Raw genomic sequence first — 25,394 nt, 5'->3', positions numbered from 1 at the left:
AACTCAGTAAGAGGAGTCTTCCTGACTCGTTGCTCTATCCACTATGACACCTAGCTACCCTTTCAGTAGTTTTATAAGGTGTTAAATAAAATTCATTTTCTCTCCACCCTTGTATATGATAAGGCAACTTGGCAGAATGGAGAAAGTGCTAAGCTTTATCAAGTCAAGAAACCAGTATCAAATTCTGCCTCTAATAATTACCATGACCTTGGGCAACTAAGGAACTTCTAAACCCTGAAATTTATTTGCTCAATCATACATGGATTGCAATTTGTGTTGGTAGAGGGGCTCCCTTAGTGAGAGTTTCTATGAAATCACCATCCTTAGCAATTTTTTGGATAATACTTGTCATTGAATGCTATCTCCTGCAACAATTAAAGATCTACCTGTTTAATGTAAAACCCTTATAACAAGTTGATTAATGGAATCAACCCAATGGCTTGATATAATGCCCTCTGAAATAAAACATTTTGGTTCCAAAAGGAGCAGGCTATTCCAGTTGCAAACCCATGGAAATACTGTAACCTAGTTTCTTAAATTTATGTCTAAAAACACTAATATGGTAGAAAATCATGAAAATTCAACCATGTTTTGCCACCAAAAGCTTTCCTAGTTGTTTTTTTTACTTATTTATCATTGAATAAATTAATTAGCAGTCCTGCTAATTACAAACCCAAACTTTGGTCCAAAACCAAAACTGGTATCTTTCCACCCAAAGCTATGCCTTTTTCCAGTTTCTCAATTTTAGTCAAGGACACCACAATAAACATTCATTCTTCACCCTTCACTCTCCCTCATTCCTCAATATATCCAATCAAGTGTCTAGTCTTTAAAGTTTACTCTCACATTTCTTGCACATCTCCTTTTCTCCATGTGAAGGACCATAACTGACCCTAGTTTGAGGAGCATAACCACTCATTTTGGCTGTTGCAGTATTCCCTAATTTGCCTCCTTCCCTTCTGTCCCTCTCCTCCCCCTTTCATCCTCCACAGAGCTGCCAAAGTGGTAGTCCTAAATATTAGGTCTGACCACATCACTTGTCTACTCAGAAAGCTCTAGACACTCCCTACTGCCTCTAAAATAAAATGAAAATGCTCTGGCATTGAAAACCCTTTTGCAATCTAAGCGCAGCCTACCTTTCTCAACTTACTACACATTACTCTGCACTATACACCATACACAGTATTTCATCCCCTATCTCAGTGTTAGCAAACCTTTCAGAGACTAAGTGCCAAGCCATGCCCCAACAAAAGCCCCCCAGACTGAGTGCTGTGCCCTTCTCCCCACCAAGAGCAAGGTGCGCCCTGCCCACCAGTTACCCCACATAGGGGAGGGAGAAGGTGCTCCCATTGGTTTGCTCAGAGGAGGGGCCAATGAAGTGAAAAAATGTCCTCAGGCACAGTGGAGAGGGGGAATAGAGCAGCTCCACTTGAGTCCCTCTGACTTTCTATTAATAAACCAAGGGTAAGAGGTTGAGGGTGACAGGAAGAGGGTGCCACCTCATGCCCACAGAGTGCTCTGCATGCCATCTTTGGCACCCATGCCATAGGTTCACCATCACTGCCCTATCTCCTTTGCGTAGACTATCTACCATGTCTGGACTACACTTCCTCTTTACTACTGCCTCTAAGGCTACTCACCTCCCTTCAAAACTCAGCCCAACAGCAAACATCTGGGAGAGGGTTTTCCTTATCCCTCCAGCTATTAATAACTTTGCAAATACTTCATATTTACATTTGTTTTGTTTCACAGATGAAAGGTAAACTCCATGAGGACAGGCAGATATTTTTTAACTTCTTACTTTGTATGCCCAGTGCCGAGCATATTTGGTACAGTGAATGGGAAATGTAGAGATAGATTTGTGATTTGATAGAGGTCTAGTCTTCTCCCACAAAAAAAAAAAAATTATCAGTCAATCAATATTTATTAAGCACCTACTATGTGCCAGGCACTTTGCTAAGCATAGGGGATACCAACAAAGAGGTAAAAGACAATTCTTGCCTGCAAGAAGTTTATAATCTAAAAGAAGAGGCAACCTATAAACAAATATATACAAAGTAAGCTATATATGTGTGTGTATATATATAAGATAAATATAGCATAATTAACAGAAGCAAAGCAGTAGAATTAAGAGGGATTAGGCAAGGTTTTGGTAAAAGATAGAATTTTAGTTATGAATTAAAGGATAGAATGAAGTCTGTAAGTAGAACTAAGGAGGGAGAACATTGCAGTCATAAAAAACAGCCAAAAAATGCCCAGAGTAAGAGATGGAGTATCTTGTTTGAGGAGCAGCAGGGAGGCCAATGCCATTGGATAAAAGAGTACATACTGAGAAGAATAAAAAGACTAGAAAGGTGAGATGGGACTAAGTTATTATGGGCTTTGAATGCCACACTGAACATTTGTATTTGATCCTGGAGGAAAAAAAAAGGAACCACTGGAGTTTATTGAGTAAGGGATGACATGGTCAGAGCTGTGCTTTAGGAAAATCATTTTTGGGGTTGAATGGAGTATAGATTGAAGTGGAGAGAGAGACTTGAGACAGGCAGACTCACCAGCAGATTATTGCAATAGTCTAAATGTGAAGTGGTGAGGACTTGCAATACACTTGTGTTAGTGTCAGAGGAGAGGAGGAATATTCAAGAAATATTGCAAAGGTGAAGTCAATAGACCTGGGCAAAGGATTTTATGTGGGGGTTAAGAGAGCTTGAAAACTCAAGATAATTCTTATGTTTCAAACCTGAGGGATTGGAGGCTGGTATGCCTTCTACTGAAATAGGAAAAGTAGTACTGCCTAAGAACATGCCCATTTTTCTCCCATCCTGAAAAAACTCTTACTTGATTTTTCCATCCCCATTAACTGTCAACTTATATCTCTCCTGCTTTTTGTAGCTAAGCTCCTTGAAAAGGCCATATATAATTAGTGTCTGCATTTTCTCTCTCTCCCCAGTCTCTTCTTCCCCACTTACAATTTGGTTCCCCACCTTCTCATTTCATTGAAACCTAGAGAAAAGAGATTATCTAGGAAGAATGTCAAAAACTGCAAAGAAGTTAAGGGAAAGGATGGAGTTGACAACTAAGAGATAATTGATAGAGTTGGGGAAACCAGTTTCAATGGAATCATGGGATGAGGTTTGGGGCACTAGTAATTAAAGAGAAGAGGGCAGTATAAAGTTGAATTTGTTCACCAAGGGGTCAAAAAGAGGAAAAAGGGAAAAAATGGCTAGTACAAGGGAACAGCCTAGGAGATAATTGATGGGGTCCAGTTTCTCCTAAGGAAAAACTTCCATCTACCAATTTGTAATCTTAAAGCATTGCCTCAAGCACTTAGAGATTTAGTGATTAGTCTAGAATTGCACAACTATTAACTGTCAGAGACAGGATATGAACCTGGCTTCAAGGTTAACTGTCTGTCCATTATGCCATGTTACCTCTCAGATAGTCCAACCTGTGGATTGATTGAGAGCTGATTATAGATGCCTCTCCCCACTCTGTGAAATGTATCTCTGTCTGGAGCACAATTCAAGCCATACAGTAATAGGTTCTCAGTTTCCAGTTTTTAACTTAGCCCATCTTCCTTAACCCCTCCGACTTTTCCAAAGTTGTTGTGTTATTGACAATTTTACTTTTCAATAACCATTTACAACTTTTAACAAGATCTTTCTGTCCAATTCAATTAAACCAGTACCTATTAATGACCTAATATGTCTAAAGCAGCTAGGTGGCTTGGTGGATAAATTTCCAGGCCTGGAATCAGAAAAAGTCATCTTTTTGAGTTCAAATCTGTCCTCAGACACTTACTAGTTTTGTAATCCTGGGCATGTCACTTAACCCTGTTAGCCTCGGTTCCTTATCTGTAAAATGATCTAGAGAAGGAAATAGCAAACCACCAGCATTTCTGCCAAGAAAACCCCAAATAGAATCACAAAGTTGGATAAACTGAAACAATACAACAAATGGTCAAAGCATTCATCTCTGAAATATAGAATAAATAGGTAGAGAATTTTTAACTAGAAAAAATAATAACAAAATTCATCTGGAAGAACAAAAGACCAAGAATATCAAGGTATCTAATGAAAAAAAAATGTAAAGGATGGTGGCCTACCAGTACCAGATCTTAAATAATACTCTAAAACAGTTATCATCAAAACAATATGGTACTGGTTAAGAAAAAGAAGGGAAGATCAATGGAATAAGGGTAAATGACCTCAGCAGTCTAGTGTTTGATAAACCCAAAGACCCCAGCTTTTGGGATAGGAACTCAATGTTTGACAAAAACTGCTGGGAAAATTGAAAAACAATGTGACAAAAATTAGGTTTAGGTCAATATCTCACCCCCAACCCAAGATAAGTTCAAAATGGGTGTATGACTTAAACAGAAAGAGTGATATTATAAGTAAATTAGTTGAGCATGGAATAGTATGCCTGTCAGAACTATGGAGAAGGAAAGAATTTAAGACCAAATAAGAGATGGAGAACATTATAAAACAAAATGTATAATTTTGATTATATTAAATTAAAAAGGTTTTATGCAAACAAAACCAATGCAACTAAGATTAGAAAGGAATCAACAAACTGGGGAGGGGCATTTATAACTAAACTCTCTGACAAAGGTCTACTTTCTCAAATATATAAAGAAGTAAGTTGAATTTATAAGAAATCAAATCATTCCCCAATTGACAAATGGTCAAGGGAAATGAATAGGCAGTTTCCAGATGAATAAATAAAAACTATCAATAATCATATGAAAAAAATGTTCTAAATTCCAGTAGAACATTATACATAATAAATGAAACATTGTGGGAGGATCAAATGTAATAGACTATGCTAATAGCAATGCAATGATCCACAACAATTCTGAGGAACTTAGGAGAAAGAATGCTATCCACATTTAGAGAAAGAACTGTGTGAATAGAAATTCAGAAGAAAACATGATTTTTCACTTGGTTAAATGGGTACATGATTTGGGGTTTTTGTTTTAAAAGATTATCTATTACAAAAATAAATTTGTGGAAATGTGTTTTGAATGATAATATACATATAGCCCAGTGGAATTGCTGTCAATTCTGGGAGGGGGGGAAGAAATAGGGGAGATAGACAATATAAATTATGTAACCATGGAAATTTTTTTTAATTTAAAAATATATGGTTTTTGTTGAAGGGAACTTTCATAGTATAATAGTTCTAATCTCTCCATTTCATGCATTCAAAAAGCATAGTTACAGACAACATTAACATTTGACATATGATTCTTTGATCTTTCCAGTGAAGCTATTCCTTTCCAAAGCATAAAAATCACCCTTACATTTAATAAATACCATGCTCTGCTCTTCAGAGAAATTGGTTTTTCCAAGTATAAACTATAATCATGGAAATAGTCCTGGAATTTGATGAGTATTTTAGACATCATAAACTAAGTTGATATCAGTATTTCAGGGATTCATCATTTCATTGGTATAGGTATGCCATCCATGGGCACAGAACATTTGGCCTCTAAGCCTAATCATACTCTTTTCATGAGTTGGTTGGGGTAGGACAAGGGATCATTAGATGATAGCAAGTGTTTCTGTGGTGTCTCCAAAACTAGCTAGATTAAATGATTAACAGCATAAATTATTGACATACAGTCTCTTGTTGTGACCATACTCAAAGCTTACTCAATTTTTACTCATGGTGCTTCTAAAAGGTGGCAAAATGGGGGAGAGGTAATATTTATTAAGGAGAGAGAGGGAGATGGGAAAGAGAGGGAGAGAGAGAGCGAGAGGGTATTATATACCCTAAATTTGATCACTTTGAGTTTAAAATGTACTTTTCAGACAGAAAATTTGTGCTATATTTTCTTCTGTTTTTTTTTTTTTACTTATGAGGTTAGAAAATAAAATAAATGGGCAAAAAAAAGAAAAATGATCCTTCAGAAAAAATAGGATCATGGATTTAGAACTGTAAGGAATATTAAAAGGACATCTAGTCACAGGGGCACAGAACTCCTCAGAATCAGGGCATACCTGAGAGAACACCTAGTCCAACCTGTATCTGAACAAGAATCCTCTCTAAAACATACCCAATAAATATTGTACAGCCTTTGTTTAAAGACTCCCAGTGAAGGGAAGCAAAGGCTGAGGGATTCTGTGCTTCACTACCTTCCCAAGGAAGAAACTTTCTACTTCTGAATAAGTTTTTTTCTTAGAGCAACTTTAACTTTGCCTCTTTGCAAAGTCCACCTATTGTTCCCAGTTCTTCCCTTTGGAATCAAGCAGAACAAGTCTGTATCTCTCTTATCCATATTATCTTTCTTAGTTCCTAATTTCATTCTTGAGAACTTTCCATTCCCTTTTGACTTACTTCCCCTGGAATTCCAGCTTTTCTCTCTTGATTTCAAAATGTTTCTGATCTTTGAAAATATAATCATAAAAGGTCATCTAGCCCAACTCTTTTATTCTATAGATAAAAAATAATTGACCGCCTCATCTTTTTCAGATCAGGTCCTGAAATGTTAAAGAACTTGTCAGAGATCACATAGTAAATAACAATTTCTAGACTTATACACAAATCCTCTGACTTCAGATCCAGTGCTTTTCCCATGTCAACATGAAATTGGGGAACCCGAAGTTTGCTCCTTTCCCTTGGAAAAATACCTCAATGGAGGTCCCAGACTGACCTTGTTTCAGGCTGAACAGTAGACCTTAAAGTACTTAATGATTCCAGTTTAGGTGGAACTAGCAGACATAAGCAAATGTCAAATATCCTTTTTGTCCTAGTTTCTCCTATTGGATCATTTTCTTGGACTTCTCATTTCCTTATAGCCATTGTAAAGCCAATCAATCATAGTTCCCTGTCCTTAGTTCACCAAAACGTATATAAATTCCCAAGTTCTGTTCTTCTTTGGAGAATCATCTAGTGGTGATTCTCTCAGAGATACTGTTCCCAGAGCCCAGAGGGTTTCACTCCTTAGCACTGGGATCTGTATGTCAGCCAATATTTAAGGACCTTTCTCTTACCTGATTAAAGATTTGGTTTTGTTGACTATTTTAGTGGTTCTGTGATTTTTCCAGGTTGCCACCCACTATCCTCTAGTGTAGGTGTGGTTTTTCCCTCTAATTTAAGCAGTATTCAATTCAAAATCTTCAGTATTTCAAGGATCTGAGGGTTTGTTGGGTTTTTTTTTAGTATGCTTAAACTCCTCCCTGTAACAGATAACTATCCCTCTATGACAGCTAATAAACTGGTTATGTATTTACTGAAAGTAGTCTCTGAACTACTATACACTTACACTCCAATCAAATGACTAAAAAACAAAGGTCCTATCCTTAGAGTCTAATGGTTTAAAATAAAATTAGGAAAAATACAGATATCCCTTCCATATTATATCTTTCTTCAAAGTTTCAATATATCATGGGTTGGCATAAGAAATTAAATAGGAATTTTGAGGGAGTTTTGTGGAAGCCACAGACAACACACAAAAACCAGCAGATGGCACAGAAAAAAAAGTTTAAAAACTCAGAAATGTATAAACTGTATGTATAGTATTATATGATATCAACATATTTTATCTTTTCATACCATAAATATACACAATTTCTTTTTTAAGTTAAAATTAATAGGAAGTTAATATATACAAAAAGAACACTAAAGCCAGCAGAGGCCACCCAAAGCTAGAAATACAGAAATATCTAAACATTGACCTACATATAGCTTATGACCAAATAATCCAAATTTTACAACAAGGTATTGTGAACACCCCATAAAGAAAATATTCAGACTTCTCTGTTAGGAAAAAAGGGCCAAAAAATTTTATACAGATTTTCCATATTGCCCCCAACCTGGAGATGCAGAAGGGATACCTGTATTTTATTCTAAAAGGTGTTTTGTATTTGCCATAAGCATTACTTCTGCAACTTCATCCTCCTCCTTGGAAATAATAACTGACATTCATGCAATGTCCTGAAAGTCTTAGCATTTCCATTTTCATACTATTGGGATACTCGGTATGATTCTTGAAAGTTTACATTATATCATTCACTCCCCACAACAACTTATTGTGGTTATAGGAGCTTCAGGTATCAGGTATAGTTTTATATATGAGGAAACTGAGGCTCATTACTTACCTTTGGTCACCCAGCTAATAAGTTTCAGAGACATTATTAGAAGCCCCACTTCTCAGCCTCCAAGTTGAGCCCATTTTCTGTTACATCCTACTTCCTCCTCAAACATTTACTAGTGCCATTTGGTCATGAATAAGAAAAGAAATCAGGTAAAATTAGCAGCAGAAAATACCTCCCTTATCTACATAGCAAATGGAAGTACCCATTAATGGAAAGGCATTAACCTAATTATTCATTTATGTTTCTATTTCAACTGTATCTTTCACATTATTTGAATCCAACGAGCTTTTGGCAGCTCTGTTCTTCATGAACTATCAGAGTAATCAGAATCATTGACCCAGTTTTCCAACTGTGCTGTGCCTTGCAACCCAGAGTGGATAGGAGAATTGAGAAGGGAAGATGAAGAAAAGGGGCTTGCCAATTTGCTATTCCCTTTCTCAGGCCAATACAGTTCATCCTGAATTTAGTTCAAAATAAGCAGTCTCCATCTTTTATGAAACATTTGTCTATTATAGACAACAACCTCATTTGCATTCCCATAGACTTGAAGATTCACAAAACATTTTCCTTGCAATTACTATTACTGCCATTTTGCAAATGAGGATTGAGAACAAATTTACTCATTTGCAAATGATCCCAGATAGACTAAATGACTTGCCCCTAGTCAAACTTCTAGTAGGATAGAAGGCAGGATCCCTTGACCCCAAATCTAATACTTTGTTTTTTTTTTTTTTAATTAAAACCCTTACCTTCCGTCTTGGAGTCAATACTGTATATTGGCTCCAAGGCAGAAGAGTGGTAAGGGCTAGGCAATGGGGGTCAAGTGACTTGCTCAGGGTCACACAGCTGGGAAGTGGCTGAGGCCAGATTTGAACCTAGGACCTCCCATCTCTAGGCCTGGCTCTCAATCCACTGAGCTACCCAGCTGCCCCCTATCTAATACTTTGTTAAAGAATGTAAATACCTTGAGAATAGGATCTTTGTCTTCTTTGTACTGGGTTCTTCAGCAACTTGGACATAGCACTTGATAAGTAAATGTTCATTAACTGATTGATTACATCTGCCTAGGAAAAGTTGGCATCTGCCAGTCCCTTTTTCGCTTATCCCCAAGCACACTCAAATACCAGCATCAGAATACTCCTAAGGGCAACTGCTCTACTAGCCTAGTGGCCTGTGGATTACCCGCAATTTGAGAAGTGTTCTACCAAACAAGTCATGGTAGTTTTTCCAAGAAGCTACCTAAAAGCAGTAGCATTGTGGGAACACCCTGTCTGCTTAATAAAAACAGCTAGCATAGCAGTTCTGTATGGAATCATAGAGCTGGAAGGAACCTTAGAGACTATTTAGTTCCACATCTTAATTTTTTAAAACTTTGTTTTCCTTTGCATCCATTGTGCTTCATACAGTACTGGGCACTTAAGAAAAACTTATTTACTGACACCCAGAGAATTGAAGTGACCAAGATCATATGGTTAATTAATAGCAAAACCTAACCCAGAATGCCTGTTTCCTGATTCCCAATCTAATCAACATTCTTTCAACTAGACCATCCAAATCACCCAGCTCTGCCAAAAACTTACACAAAACAGCCTGCTCTGCCAAATAGAAATTGAATTAAAAGCTTCCTCCATTCTTTTCCAATGAATATTGATGGGGCTAACATATATGGATTATATCTCCAGTCCTCATCCACTAGAGTCCTAGTATTTTGTTTCATCATGGTACAGAGATGATGATGTTGGCTATGTCTACAGAGCACCAGTTCTGCATGTCATGAGATCATAGCTTAATGGTTATTTGGTCAGGGGCAACTAGGTGGCACAGTAAATTGGGTGCAGGGCTTATTCATCTTTCTGAATTAAAATATGATCTCAGACACTTAAAAGCTATGTGACCCTGAACAAAATTAACCCTGTTTGCCTCAATTTTTTCATCTAAAAAGTGAAATTGGAGAAGGAAGTGGCAAACCACTCCAGTATCATTGCCAAGAAAATCTGAAATGGTGTCATATAAAATTAGAGATGACTGAAAATGACTGAAATCCTGGTTTTAGAGATAAAGAATCTAAGGAATAGATTGATTTAGTCATTGTTGCCCAGTTTCAGAGTTAGGCTTCAAACCCAAGTATTCTACTCCACATCCAACACTACCAAACTAGAAAGAATTTGATAACATGTCCAGAAATGAACAGTGTATCTGTCATCTGGTAAAGTTCTAAGAGATTCATTTCTAGAAGTCTGACCGCCAGAGGATTTAAAAGACTGTCTACTAAAGCTTGGAGGGATTGCTAACTGCGTCAATTAACAGAATGCTCATAACAGTGAAATTACAGATTTTCCTCTCTTCCATAAACTTTCTCTGATTACATCAGACCCTCATAGATCTCCCCCTTTTCTGAAGTCCCAGACCAACTTTTTTTTTCTATACCACTCAATTTAGCCCTTAACCTTCTGTGGTTTACTGATTGTGTTTATCAATCATGTGTCTCCAACTGAATTTGTCTGTTCCCTAAAGGGAGGGTACATATCCTATACTGCTTTTTTTTTTATTCCTCATACATAATGTGGTTGCTTACTTAATATCTAGTAGGTTTTTTTAGACTGCAGAAGGTTTATTTTAATTTAATTTCATATTATTTTTAGCTCCAAATTCTCTTCCTTCTCACTCCATGTCCTCTACTCATTAAGAATACAAGATGTTTATGGATTGATCAAGTCTGGTGGAAAATATTTTAAATTCTATTTAAATTTGGGGCAGCTGGGTGGCTCAGTGGATTGAGAGTCAGGTCTAGAGATGGAAGGTCCTAGGTTCAAATCTGACCTCAGACACTTCCCATCTATGTGACCCTGGGCAAGTCACTTAACCCCCATTGCCTAGCCTAGCCCTTACCACTCTTCTGCCTTGGAGCCAATACACACAGTATTGACTCCAAGATGGAAGGTAAGGGTTAAAAAAATCTATTTAAATTCAAAGATTGTACCTTGTCTATTAGCCTTATATATCATTTTTTCTCTCTCTCATAGGTTGTGGCTCTGTCTTCTTGGTGTCTCCTGAGAGATTCAACTTACTATACGCTGTCTGTTGTTGCCCTCATTGTGGTAAGTGTTGGAATTCTACCACTGGAAACTATTATTGGACAGTTAGGGTGCTCGGTGGACAGCATGCTGAACTTGGAGTGATGGAGATCTGAATTAAAATTTCACCTCAGAAATGTACTAGTTTTGTGGCATTGGGCAAGTTAAAACCTCTGTCTATTTCAGTTTCCTTATATATATAAAATACAAATAATAGCACCTTCTCAGGATTGTTAGAAGGATCGTATATGATAAAAATATGTAAAGCACTTTGCAAACCCTAAAGCACAATATAAGTGCAAGTCATTATTATTGTTATCATTTTGCCCCACTTTACCTTGAGTCTTCTGGTGTAATGGCCATTTTTCTAGAGGCACACCATTTAAAAATACAGCTAAATCCAATTCTTTTCAGCCAATTCTGGAATTATCTTAGTTTTCAGAAGTTATGTAGCTAATTTTCCGGAGAGTTGAAAGGCACAGGGGCATTAGCTAGAAATTCAGTGAGTTAGAAGCAACCTTAAAAGCCAATTAGTCCAGTTTCTTTCTATTCAATGTGACTCAACAAACATTTTTCAAGTTCCTGTTATGTGCAGGGTAACATGCTAGGTACTGTGTATTCAAGACGAAAGAAAAAAGTCACTTCCTCTGAGGAGTTCCAATTCTACTGAGGAGTAGAAAGTAGGAACAGGAGAAGATACACATGTATACCAAGGAATACAAAATACATACACATCAATACCAAGAGACTTTAACAGATAGTGAGAACTAAGAGAAGGAGAAGACCTCTTCAATGAAAGGGTATCTAAGCTGCCCTTTGAAGGAAGTTAATGACTCCAAGCTAATGATTCTACCTATTGGTGGTAAGAAGGGAGTGCCTTCAAGAAACAAAAGATGGAAAATACAATGTTTTGTAGTGGGAGTAGTTGGCAGTTCAGTCTTCTACCCTAATGAAGAAATTCCTTCTATAATATTCCTGAGAGGTATGCAATCATCTAAGTCTCTCCTTAAACACTTCTTTTGACAGGGAACTCATTACCTTATGAGAAAAAAAGCATGGCAATGTGCTGAATAGATAGGTATCTTGGACTCTACGGTGAGTTAACTTAGGGACACTGGTGAATCACAGGTTTCTCTGTGTTTTAACCTATGATCTCAAAGATCTCAGTTTTGGAGGCTTACTCTGTTACAATATGAATGATAAGGAAAATGGCCTTGCTATAATATGCATGGTAGGAAGAGTATATTTCTACTTTTTCAAAAACGGAAAATTGTCCTGGAAGACTCTTCTATTTATTTTATTCTTGGAGTTCTTAAACACCATTTCAGAAAAGCTTTATCCTGTGTTGTAAACTCACTCTGATTACTGTGGATTATGGATTTCTGTCTTAAGGGCATTTTAGTCTGATTTAGGAAAATTACATTTAAAAATATATATGGGTAGAGGATTTTGCTGCCAAATACAGCTCCCTTTTCTGTCAAATTCTAAAAGAAGATGCCTGCAGTTTATAATTGCAAACAAGTGGAGTAAAGGAAGTCTAGCAGTTCAAGTTTTTCCTAGGAATATCTAGATTTTTTCTCCCTCCCTGTCTTTCAATGGCAGATTTGCCTGGATTTGTTTCTTTTTCTATTCTCAGCATGGACACCTTCTTGAATACATGTGAAATCATTTATTTTCTTGCTATTTTATCTAGGCAGTTTCAAGATAAAAGAAATGTAATCACTAGCAATGATTTGTGAAGTAAGGAAGAGACTTTTGCTTCTCCAAACTGAAAATCTCTGACTCTCTCTGTCTCTCTTTCTATCTCTCTCTTTCTATCTCTGCCTCTCTTTCACACACACACACACACACACACACACACACACACACACACACAAAGGGAAAGTAGGAAAAGTGCTGAAATCCTTCAAGTGCCCTCAACATGTTAACTGTCAATTTCAGAGTTTTCAAATATTCTATACACAGTGCTGAGGCAGATCTAGGTTTCTCCAAGACAGCTATAATTTCCTTGACTTCTACCCTGTGGCCTCTTAAACCGTGTGCTTACAAAGTAGTTATCAGTATGATTAGATGCTTGTGTATATGTTTATGGAGACATTATTATAAATAAATAAGAGCTATCACTGAGTATTTTCAATCACGTCTTAGTTCTGTTCCCTTTAAAAAATCTAGTGGTAAAATGCAAGATTTATTCACTCTTGAAGGAGAGGCTCTGAAAAAAGTAATTTAGGGATAGCTAGAGTACACTTATGTTAAGTGAATCTCTTTTAAAAGGCAGCTCAGACAATGGAGGAAAAGGAGAGAAAAAATGTGGAGGTTTCAAAGTACAGCTGGCTAGAGAAGCAGTTTAGACAAAGAAAAATTAGAGCAATTGGAACATGGTGCATTGTAAATGGCAAAAAAGATGTGATGGTATCAATATTCCAAAAACTTCTGAATACAAGCTAGAACACATAAGCCCAGCAACCTAAAGGTGGGAGAAAGCTATTAAGAGCAGCAGTTTTAGTAACAGTTAATTTAATGACTAGAAACTCAATGTGTACTTAGATTTTTCCTTTTAACCTTTTTTCCAACTGGGGTGTTTTATAATTTACTAATGGAAATTATATGTAATGGAGGCATATAGTGCTATAAAAATAGTTAAGCTATCGATGTATGTATAAATATATGAAAAATATATATATACTGGCCCACTCTATATATGTATGGCATGTAAGTATATATGCCATTACACTTGAAGATTCATGGTAAAATCAGGAAAAATAATAATTTTTATATAGAAACATAAATAAATATATATGGTAAACAGGAGAACAAATATATATGTTGGCTATAATAATATAAGTGAAGGAAACATAAAAATACAAGAGAATTCAAAACTACAGGGACCAGTGTTGTTTCCAGATGCTTAACTGTCTAAACACAATTCCTCTTCTGTTAAGAAATGACCAACTCTAAATATGGATGTTATATGATCCTGTGGCCTGTCGGTAGGAATGGCTTTATCAGATGGCTTTCTTTAGCTTTTTCTTTCAAGGAAAGGTACTAGACAAAGGAGTTATTGGGAAGTGATTGTAGAATCAAAACAAAATGCTTCAAAAATGATTTTTTAAATTGGTTTTAAAATAGGTGGGTTTATTGAATGATAAATCCTTGCTTTACTCAGTTGTCCACATCTAAATTGCATCTAGCCACTGGGACAAAACTACTCTATTGTCCTTTAATGCCTGGACTGACAAGGTAAGGATCTACTGCCCATTCTCAAAGTACCCCCCTGCCTTAGGCCACTCATCAACAAATGGTAGTTTGGATCTACTAAATTTTTGCCTCCCCCAGTTTCCATAATTCAATGGTTTTTCAGACGCCCAAGGACTCCTTGAGGTGAAAACCACAGGAATTCCTCTCTGGCCTGCTCCCCTCCCACCTACTTTTTCCTAAAAATAGATCTCCTTCTAAGGTGATTTAAAGGGGGATTTTATACAAAGCTCTGCAGTGTATTTTTCGGGCCAGGTTACTAAAATCTGCTTCTCTAGTCATTAATTGGGATGCAGTCATCTAGAGCCCAGGCAAATATTTTCCTCCCACCCTAGGCATTATCTATACCTAACCTGATATTCTATATCCATAGTCTTTGAAATATGAATTCTCCTACTCACTTGCCACCAGCCTTCCCCCACTCTCTGCAAAAAAGACTGTCTTCTGCCCTGCCCCACCCCAAGTGAAAGCTTTGCCCCTTAAGTATTCCATATTGACCCACACTACCACCACCACCACCACTAGAAAATCAACTGGTTTTTCACATTGTACTGCCAGTGTGTCTCTGGGCTAGCCTAATTTACTGAAATGTGACTATAATTTGAATAATCATAATTTACATAAACTCAAATCCTTCACTGCATAGTCTGTCTTGCAGCTGAAAAAAAATCCTCTTTTTTTCCCCTTTTGGTCTCACTGCTAGATAAAAGGACATTATGAACACTAAGATGCAGGAAATTGCCCGCAGTAAATATGCTTATCAGGCAGTCTCAGTTGGAATCAGTGGGCCAGCTCCAGATAACCTCATCTGAGAATAGGCCTGGCTGTCAAATATAAATAGCTGCTAACTACCACACTGGATCTGTACCCTGCAAGACAGGATTTGTGACTGGCACTCTCAAGCAGTGGAAATCCACACTAGGCAGCTGGTTCCATCAAACCAGTTGAGAAAATATTTGTCAAGTTCCTACTATGTTCAAGGCCTTGGGATAGGTACTGAGACTCTCTAAGTATCTTATTTGGTTTTCATCACTTTGTGAAGGGATTATTCTGGGATATGGCTGAGCTATCCCTGATTAGTTCCAGAATAGAATCAAAGGAAGTTATAAGAAATGAAGAGAAAGAAACAACCCTCTTTCCCATTGGTGAAAATGATTTCTGACTTAGTTAATTGAAAAGCATTTATTTAGAGCTTACCATGTGCCAAGCCCTCTGCTAAACCCTGGGGATACAAGGAAAGGCAAAAGCCAATCTTTGCTCTGAAAGAGCTCACATTCTAATGGAAAATAATATCTGCTGGGTATTCTTAGACCTTTATCTTACCCTGAGAATATCTTTGCTGAAGTCAGTTGTAAAAAATGGAATAACACTATCAATTCAGCTCTGGGGTGCACACTCTCCATGTGGCCCCTCTTGCCTTCTAATCAGAGGTTCCCAGGAACTTGCATGTAAGGAGGGTGGCCAGAGAAGCCAGCTCTTTCTTTTCTACAGTTACACTTCTCTGAACTTTCTAATGATGCTTCTCAGCACACCTCTTCCTCAATTTCCAGCTTCTTTTTGTGCATGTTCTCTTATTTGATTGTAAGCTCCTTGAGGGCACTGAATATCTTTTCCTTTCTTTGTGTTATATTTAAATTAATATCTCCAAGTTCTTATTTTCCACAAAGTTTATTAATAATCACTTGAGATAGAAAAGGTAGATAAGCATAGATTTAAAGTCTCTTCCTTACTCTAAGTTTGACCACATGTAGCCCATCCTGCAGGAATCTTCATCCTTCCCTGACCTGCCTTCTACAGCCAATCATGAGTGTCCAAAAAAAAAAAAAACCCAGGTGGGCTCCACCCATGCCCTTTTTATTTACTTTCATGGATGAGCTGGCATATGAAGAATGTGGTGAATGAGTTGGCAATCTAGGAGGGGGAGGGGATGAAATTCCCTCTACACATTTGTACCCTTAGCACTAAATAATATACCTGTCTTAATCACTACTTATTAACTATCCCCTGGATGACCAAGAATTTACTTTTGACCATTGCTTCCTTTCCGCCCTGCCAAGTCATCTATTGGTCCTAGTTGCATGATCTTTGTCATAGCCTAGAAGTGGAAGGAACTTCATAGACAAATTAGAAATAGGGGTTCTTTGATTTTTAAAGCATATTTTGATAATTTTGATTCAACATAATTGGTTTTTTTTTTAACCCTTACCTTCAGTTTTGGAATCAAAACTAAGTATTTATTGCAAGGCAGAAGAGCAGTAAGGGCTAGGCAATTGAGGTTAAGTGACTTGCCCAGGTTCATAGAGTTAAGAATTGTCTGAGATCAAATTTGAACCCAGATCTTCCTGTTTTCAAGGGTGATTCTCTATCTACTGAGATATCTATCTGTCCCTCAATATTATTGTTTTTTTTAATATAATCCTATGCAATTTAAAAACATTCTGAGAATGGGTCCATAACCTTCACCGACCTCTTAAAGGAGTCCATGATACCCAAAAGGTTAAAAATCCCTGTTCTACATGCAGCTAGGTGAAATAATGGATAGAGTACTAAAATTGGAGTCAGAAAGACCCGAGTGTGGATTCTCCCTCAGACAATTAATAGCAGCGATATGATTGTGGGCAAGCCAACTTCTCCACCTTCAATTTCCTCAACTGTAAAATAGGGTTAATAATATTTCCTCCTTCACAGAGTTGTTTTGAAAACAAAACTATATATTATATGTATATAAATTATATATAATTGATTATAAATGATATATTGCATGTAATAAAATTGATATATGTACATATATCTTGAAAATGTTAAAGTATTATGTAAATGTTTGCTGTTATTATTTTAACCCCTCCCTCCCAATTTTACAGATGATCTGAGACCCAAAGGGGTCAAATGACTTAACCAACTTCACATAGGTAACAAGTAGCAGAACCAGGATTTAAATGGAAGTCCTCTAATTCCAGATGCAACACTTTTTACAATTTAGTATGCCACTTCTCAGAAGAAAACAGATCTTCCTTCTCCCCCTAGTTATTATATTACCCTATCTGAGGGAGAAAAGAATCCCTAGAAGTCCTTGATAGCTTATGGTTTGCCATCTTGCAACCTGGCACCATGTTCCAATCCTGTCCTTATCACTACTATGAGCTAGGAAATGCTTCTAACTTTAAACAAGATATCTTTTAGCCTCCTTTACTTACTCAAGCTTTCTGCATCTCAAATTTCTCATTGAATCAGCTACATAAATAGGAAGACTAATCTTGTGTATTTTCACTTACACTAAAAATAATGGTTTCTACTTTAAAAACAAAGTAAAGCAGACAGCAAGGGTACAAGGAGGTCTTTTACTTTTTTAGTAAGAAAAGTCAAATCATTTGTTATAAAATAGTCTACACATATGTGACTGTCTCTGATCTGTTTATGATGAATATTTTTGGAACTCTTTCTTGAGCAGTTCTTCAAATAGACTTCCTTTAGATAACCTATTTAGCCTAGCTCTTATAAAATTATTCTTACTGCCCCTGTTGTTCTTCTATCACCATCATTTCCCCTATTGCATTTCTTATAGGATGACCACCATCAACTCAACTCTTACCTCTTGCATAATCTTTTGGTTTTGTTTTAGTTTGCCAGAAAGATCCTAGAGCACCCAAACTGACTCATGAGACAGGAATCTTTATTTAAATTTAACTTCAGGGTATAAGTCATATTCATGTATAACTGTCTGGTCAGCTGCCATGTTTTCCATTGCATGCCATTGGATTCCTCTCCTCAAATGTAATCAAGAAGGCTGGAGTCAATTCATTTCTGTTCCCTCTTGTGAAATGTATTCTCATTAACTTGGCCCCAGGAAGGAGGCCAAAGAAATGACTGACAAATAGCAGAATTTACAAAGAGCTCCATAGCACCTATGTGAGGATGTTCTTGGTGGTGTCCTGCTGAGATTCTTTCCTTTTGATAGATAAATCGTATGAGAGGAAGTATTTTCAAAGTTCCTGCCTCTTAAAGAGTCAAGATAATGTTCAATTTTGTCTCCTATCATTTTTGATAGCTTTAAGTTTTGGCAGAGCCTGTGACTATAAAGCATACTATAAAAGCTGAGATTTAGAAATATATAACACCCCCTTGCCCCATATTTATATAAAGTATCACCATGAGGGAATGAAGCACATAAGAATTGACATAGCTATTTTTGAACAGTCTTCTGTTTAAAGTGGAACCCTGGCACCATGGCCCAGACTTCTTGACCTAGCTTTCAAGCTTTGTACTGCAAAGTCTTCTGGACAGTCTTCCTATCTTATTCCATCTTGAAAGTGTCACTCCATCTAAAGTTGTGTTCCTGGACAGGATACCTTCTAGAAATACTCGTGTTATGAATATCTGCCATATTTGGTAGAAATGACACATAGTCTGAAAGATTCTTATTGCCATTACATCCTCCTCATTGCTGCCATGGGTTCTTCCTTTCTTTTTATTTTAACCCTTACCTTGTGTCTTAGCATTGATACTAAATATCAGTTCCAAGGTAAAAGAGCAGTAAGGACTGGCAATTGGGGTTAAGTGACTTGCCCAGGGTCACACAACTAGGAAATATCTAAGGCCAAATGTGAGCCCAGGACCTCTCATCACTAATCTGGCTCTCTATCCACTGAGCCACCCAGCTGTCCCTGCCAAAGGTTACTTCTAACGTCATCTGAATGACCATGTCACTCCCCAGCTCAAAAAATTCCAATGGCTGACTGTTTCCATGTGTATCAAGTATAAACTCCTCTACTGGGCACTAGAAGCCATTCACAACCCTACTCCAATCTGCCTTTCTAGACTTATACATTATCCCCCTTCATAAAGTCTACAATCCAGCTAAACTGGCTTTACTGTTTCTTACAAACATTCCAACTTCTACCTCTCAGAATCCCAATTTTTCTTCAAAGCTTAGCTCAGACTCTACCTCATTCATAACACCTTTCCTAATCCCCTTAATTGTTAATGCTCCCCTTCTAAAATTATCTTGTATTTATTTTGTATACATCTTTTATGTATTTCTATGTGTACATGATTTTTCCCATTATAGAATGCCCTGCTTGTCAAAAGGAACTATTCTTCTTTGTATCTTTAGCACCTGGCTCATAACTGATATTCAATAAGTGTTTATTGATTGATTTTTATTGATGCTCAAATGTTTCCCAGGGTCACAAGTAAAATGGACTGAATATTCCTTATCTACTCCATTTTCTAATCCCTTGAAAGAGTTCCCTAAAGAAAAAAGTACCACATATAGGAATATGGGAAAAGAACAAAGGACATCACCCTTGTGGTTGTTGTTCAATCATTTCAGGGGTGTCTGATTCTTCATGACCTCATTTGAGATTTTCTTGGCAAAGATACTTGACAAATACTTGGTTTTGCCATTTCCTTTTCTATCTCATTTTACGGATGAGAAACTGAGGCAAACAAGGTGAAGTGACTTTCCCAGGATCACACAGCTTAGGGAGTGTCTGAGGCCAGATTTGAACTAGTTAGGTGGTAATGAGGATATGGTGACAGAGAAGAGGGGACAATTGTAAGAAATAAAGAGAAGTTGGAGTCAATAAGATTTTATCCCTTGTGACCTTTAGTAGTACTTTTATTTCGTATCATGGCTCTTTTGATCTTCACAACAATTCTGAGGTAGAGGGAGATAAAGTCACTTAACTAGCATCATTTAACAATTAATGATGGAATGGGGATTCACTGTTTCCCATGTCTCTTAACTTAAAATTCATTCCACTAAATTATAATTTTTAACCCAACATTCTGGATGTTTAAAGAGGGTGAATGACAAGATGGGCTGGAGAGTAAGCTGTCTTCCATCCTCATCTCTCTCCCATCCTGCTCATCATAAAGAGCTCTAGTGAAGATCAGCTTCATACAGAATAGGGAAGTTCTAGCCACTAACAGGCAAATGTACCTTTTGAATCATGTGGATTATTCTTGCCTCCTGACTGATTATGTGTGCGAGATGAAAGAGAAGAAGCAACAATGGCAATAAGATTTCCAATGGGAGACTAGATGAAAGATGGTGCCACTGGCAAAAATAATGAGTTCAATATTGGGAGCAGATTTAGAGGGAAAGATAATATGTTTCATTTTGAGCTTATTGACTTTATAGAGCTGGTAGAATATCCAGGTAGAAATCACCTGTAGGCAGCTAGAGATATAGTTCTGAAGCTCAGAAGAGAGGTATGACCTAAAGGTAGATTTTCATCAACACAGAATTGGTACTTGAATTCAAAGGAGTAAATGAGATTCCTGCAGGAGAAAATTTAAAGTACTTAAGGACTGACTGTTACTTTTCCATACATGATCTATTGGAACTCTCCAAATCTGAGTTTCTAAAAATAGGGAGGCAATCAAAAAATATTTATCAATATTTATTCAGTGTTTCATGCTATGATAGATGTTGTGGGGCATGCATAGGGTATGGCAGGATCCCTGTCTTCAAGAAACCTAAAATTGAATCAGGAAAACATTGTTATCAAAAAGTTAACTATAAGAAGTCCTACAAGATAGTGCAGGATTACACTGTTGAACGCTAAATGAAGGGTAGGTACATATGGTGTTCAGTGCATGTACTCTAACTTGTTCTCACATATCTTCTCTCCAAATCTTCTCAGACATCTGTTATATAATGCATGTGTAATTATATAAAATTAATAAATGAAGCCATTGGCTTGGTAGAGCAAAGATCAGAATCAGTTCCAAAATAGAAGAATAAAATGTAAAGTGACAATGTTGAGTTAAAACAACTCCAACTAGGGACAACTAGGTGGCATAGTTGATAACAAAGTAGAGCCTGAACTCAGGAAGACATACCTTCATGTGTTCAAATCTGGCCTCTGGCACTTAACTAGCTGTATGACTCCGGGCAAGTCACTTAACCCTGTTTGCTTCAGTTTCCTCATCTATAAAATGAGGTGGAGAAGGAAATGGAAAACCACTCCAGTATCTTTGCCAAGAAAGCCCCAAGTAGGGTCATGAAGAGTAGGATACAACGGAAAAATAATAAATGCTTTATAAAAAACCCTCCAATTGTTTAAACAATCTATTGATGCCACAAAATGGGAAATTGATTTCTAAAAGAAACATAATTTTTTTTGGTATGGGCCGGTGAGCTCATCAGTGTGCAAAACTCTCAGTGTAGAAATTTGCTCTAATCAACAACTGACAGGTAATTCATGGTTTTATTGAATTCCCTGGAATATTGAAAGTCTAAATGACCTGCCTATGATTATATCACTATTTCTATGTGTCAGAAACAGGATTTGAACATAAATATTCCTAACTCTAAATCTGCCCTGCTGTCTACATTATCATATTGTCTTTAACCAATATAAATCAATCACCACAATGAGACCAAAAGAGCCTGGAAACCACTTTAGCCAAGCAGAGAGTTATGGTAAGGGAATGTGATCTTATTACTCCCTTACTTATTAGGGGTGGTGGGGTCATTTAGTCTTTCCATTGATGCCTACTCCATTTGAGGTTTTCTTGGCAAAGATACTGGAGTGGTTTTCCTTTTTCTTCTTCAGCTCATTTTACAGATGAAGAAACTGAAAGTGTCTTGCCCAGGGTCCCACAACTAGTAAGCATCAGAGGCTAGATTTGAACTCAAGTTTTCCTAACTCCAGGTCCAGCACTCTATCTACTGTGTCATTTAGCTACCCTACTTTTCTCTAGTATCAACTCTTTATTAGCCAAAATTGTTATTTTTTTTTAGTAAGGATCCTTGGTAAATAAGAGCAAATTAAGAAGTAAGCACCACTTCTTTAATTCTGTTTTCAGTTATAACTATGTTGTCTAACCCAAGCAGCAATCTTATTCCTTCTTTGATCTTTCTCTTTCCCTAAGAATAGCTCACATTATAAAAACAACAATAATAACAAAAAGATTGTTTCCCTTTTCTTTCCTTTCCATCCTCAGCTTCTTCTGACTTTGAACTCTACTGACACCCTTCTTAAAGATCACGCCACTTGTTTGTATTCATCTTTCATGATCTACCCTTGCTTCTATTGTCTTTATCATGGGTTCTTAACCAGAGAAGTCCACAAACCCTCTATGGAACTTGGGAGGGGAGGCCTCCGGACTTGGAAGGAAAAAAATCACCCACCATTATTTTCACAAAATTTTTATTTCTTTCCAAAATTCTATGTATTTTATTCTATGCATTAAAAAATCTTATTCTGAAAAGGACTCCACAGGTTCACAATATTGCCAACAGGGTCCCTGACACAAAAAAGGTTAAAAACCCCAGTTTTATATGTTTCCTAAATTGTTTGGTGAGTTTTCTATACATCCATAGCATTCCCTTTAGACAACTCCCATTTTCCTCCCCAGTATAATTATTTCCTTCTTGGTTCTTAATATTTACTATGCCTCTAAGCCTTACTCTATAAAATTTCAGCCCATAGGAGCTAAAGATTTATCCTTTGAACCCTTTGAAATCTACCCTATTAACATCTAAAGCACAAGTAAGACTGTGCCTAGCTTTTGCTTCTCTTTCACTAACTCTAGAAGAGAGCAGTTACTTCATTCTAAGGTTCTCATCCTTTCTACTCCAACTACCAGTTCCTATTGGGGAAAAACAGGTTCAGAATAGTTGTTTTCCTTGTTGGCTTCTCCACATTGTGAAGTATGAAATTATCATTAAAGCAAATTGAGAGGGAAGCTGGGTAGCTCAGTGGATTGAGAGCCAGGCCTAGAGACGGGAGGTCCTAGGTTCAAATCTGACTTCAGACACTTCCTAGCTGTGTGACCCTGGGCAAGTCACTTGACCCCCATTGCCTAGCCCTTATCACTCTTCTGCCTTGAAGCCAATACACAGTATTGACTCCAAGACGGAAGGTAAGGGTTTAAAAAAAATAAAACAAGTTGAGAAGTTACTAGGTACTCTGACATTGGCAGAGAGAGATTGAAGAGAGAAGAAAGGAAGATTATAACGCCAATCTGGGGATACAACTAGATAACTGAGTCTCCATCATGGTATCCTCCCTCCATGCTAGGCGTATAATCTAGTTATATGGAGGACCAAATGAAAGACTGGATTCTTCAGAACAAATTCATCACCACTACTGAAGAAAACAGTTTAAAGAGTGGGTCCTGTTGATGCTGGATGAACAATATCATATTCACACAGAGTTGTAGCCTTTTGACAAGAAATGCTAAATGAAGGTATTTGGACATTTCTTTCTCTTAAATATCAGGCAGGTAATTTTGGTATCATTTGTAGGTAAGCCTTGGCAAATAGGATGTCTCCTCACAGAAAAACCTGATTAGCTTGTCAGTGCTGCCAATCCCATGTAGTGTGATAAACTCTGAGGTCTGCCTGCCTACAAAACTGATAGAAAATTCCTAGTAAGAATACATGGAAACACACCAATCAGGATAGACCACTGACAGCGTGAGCGTTCTAGCAGTTGGTCAGCTACTTCCATGGTAGCTGAGGCTTCATGTAAATTCTTAAATGAAGAACCACAGACAATGACAAGTTCTCCAAATATGGCCAAATTGGCTAAATAGTCCACAAGTATGGAATGACATGGCCAAAACACATTTACATGCTAGTCACATGCAAATCTGTAGTCCTGAAGAAAATGACTAAGGAGACAAAAGACCTTTTAGTTCATGCCATATGAGGATTAGTCAAAGGAACTGGAGATGTTTAACTCATTGAAGAGACACAGGAGATGTATGGAAATGGGGAGAAGGCAGAACTAGGAACAGTGGGTAAAAGATGAAGAGAAAAGTATAGACTTTATATAAGGAAAAGCTTTATAACAAAGCTATCCACAATGGAATCTGCCTGCTCAAAAGAGGATTCAGACTCTCTTTATTAGAGGTTTTCATATTTTCAAACTTATCCTGGATGAATGTTTGTCAAGTGTGTTACAACTGGTAGCAAGAAGGTAAAATATTCTTTTTCATGCATATGTGGAACTAGATGAAAACTGAGCTCCCTCCCAGCTCTGTTGATCTATTGTTTGGTGATCAATGATACCCATTTACAAGGTATCTAGATGGATTCAGTTGTACAGTCTATGGAATATTTGCAACTTTGGGAAGCCAATGTGACTCATAAGGATCAAAATCAGGACCCACTGGTTTCATTAGCATCATGGTCTACCCACTGAATTACCAGCCTAAATGTATCAGTCTGGTACCTGCTTATCTCGACAGGTTTAATTTACATTACTCTCTTTTACACATTCTCCATTCCTACCAAATTGGACAGCTATCTGTCCGGGAGGCTATAGCCTCCCGGTGTTTGCAGAGGTTCTATGCCATTCTCCACCTGGGCCTTTATGAATCCTTCTCTTCCTTCACAGATGGCTCAGGTGCCCCTTCTTCTATGAAGCCTTCCTGGGTCTCCCCCCAATGTATCCAAGTTAACTGTTATCTCCTCTTTAAATATTCCTACTGCATTTTTGTCTGGATCTTTCCTTTGCAGCCATCACACCAAAGGTGTTCTGAATGTGCTTGATACAAGCTGAAGCATCACACCCCACCTTGTTTTCTACTTATCCTCATACATCAAAGTAAACTCTTTGAGGATGATTTCTTAGCACAGTTCTTTGCATAGAGCGTGCCTTGTTAAGTGTTTTTTGAATTTAATTTACATTTCTATACCAGCCAAAGAGGAAATTTGTTTTATTTGATTGCACATAATTGTTACAAGGGTTTTTCTTTTTTTTTTAAGAGGAGGAAGTGATAGAAGAAATGGATGGATGTTTTTTAGTTGAAAAGAAAAATAAATTAAAACACTCACACAAAGAGGGGGTGGAATCAAATTGAATAGCCTACTACATCCCAAGATTCATTTTCCCCCAAGTAATAATGATCTTTGAGAGTGACACCTTCTGGTGATAGATATTATTACAGCGATTTCTTGACTTCATTTGGATCAATTTGTAAATATTTTTTAAGCATAGGGCAG

The 25,394-nt window shown here is 37.2% G+C and overlaps 1 protein-coding gene across 2 annotated transcripts in view; it reads left to right on the top strand.

The window, feature by feature from the left end:
- The window catches only part of SLC24A3 (solute carrier family 24 member 3), a 762,044-nt gene that overhangs the window by 631,783 nt on the left and 104,867 nt on the right, over nucleotides 1-25,394 (top strand). For both annotated transcript variants that reach the window (XM_007476642.3, XM_016427591.2), the window contains exon 7: nucleotides 11,126-11,200. In XM_007476642.3, coding sequence (XP_007476704.1) covers nucleotides 11,126-11,200 — 75 coding nt within the window. The remainder of the gene's footprint in view (nucleotides 1-11,125; nucleotides 11,201-25,394) is intronic.

This window comes from Monodelphis domestica, chromosome 1, assembly GCF_027887165.1.
Source record: "Monodelphis domestica isolate mMonDom1 chromosome 1, mMonDom1.pri, whole genome shotgun sequence".
NCBI lineage: Eukaryota > Metazoa > Chordata > Mammalia > Didelphimorphia > Didelphidae > Monodelphis > Monodelphis domestica.
Note: the sequence above shows the minus strand (reverse complement) of the source record. Positions and strands in the feature narration are given on the sequence as shown.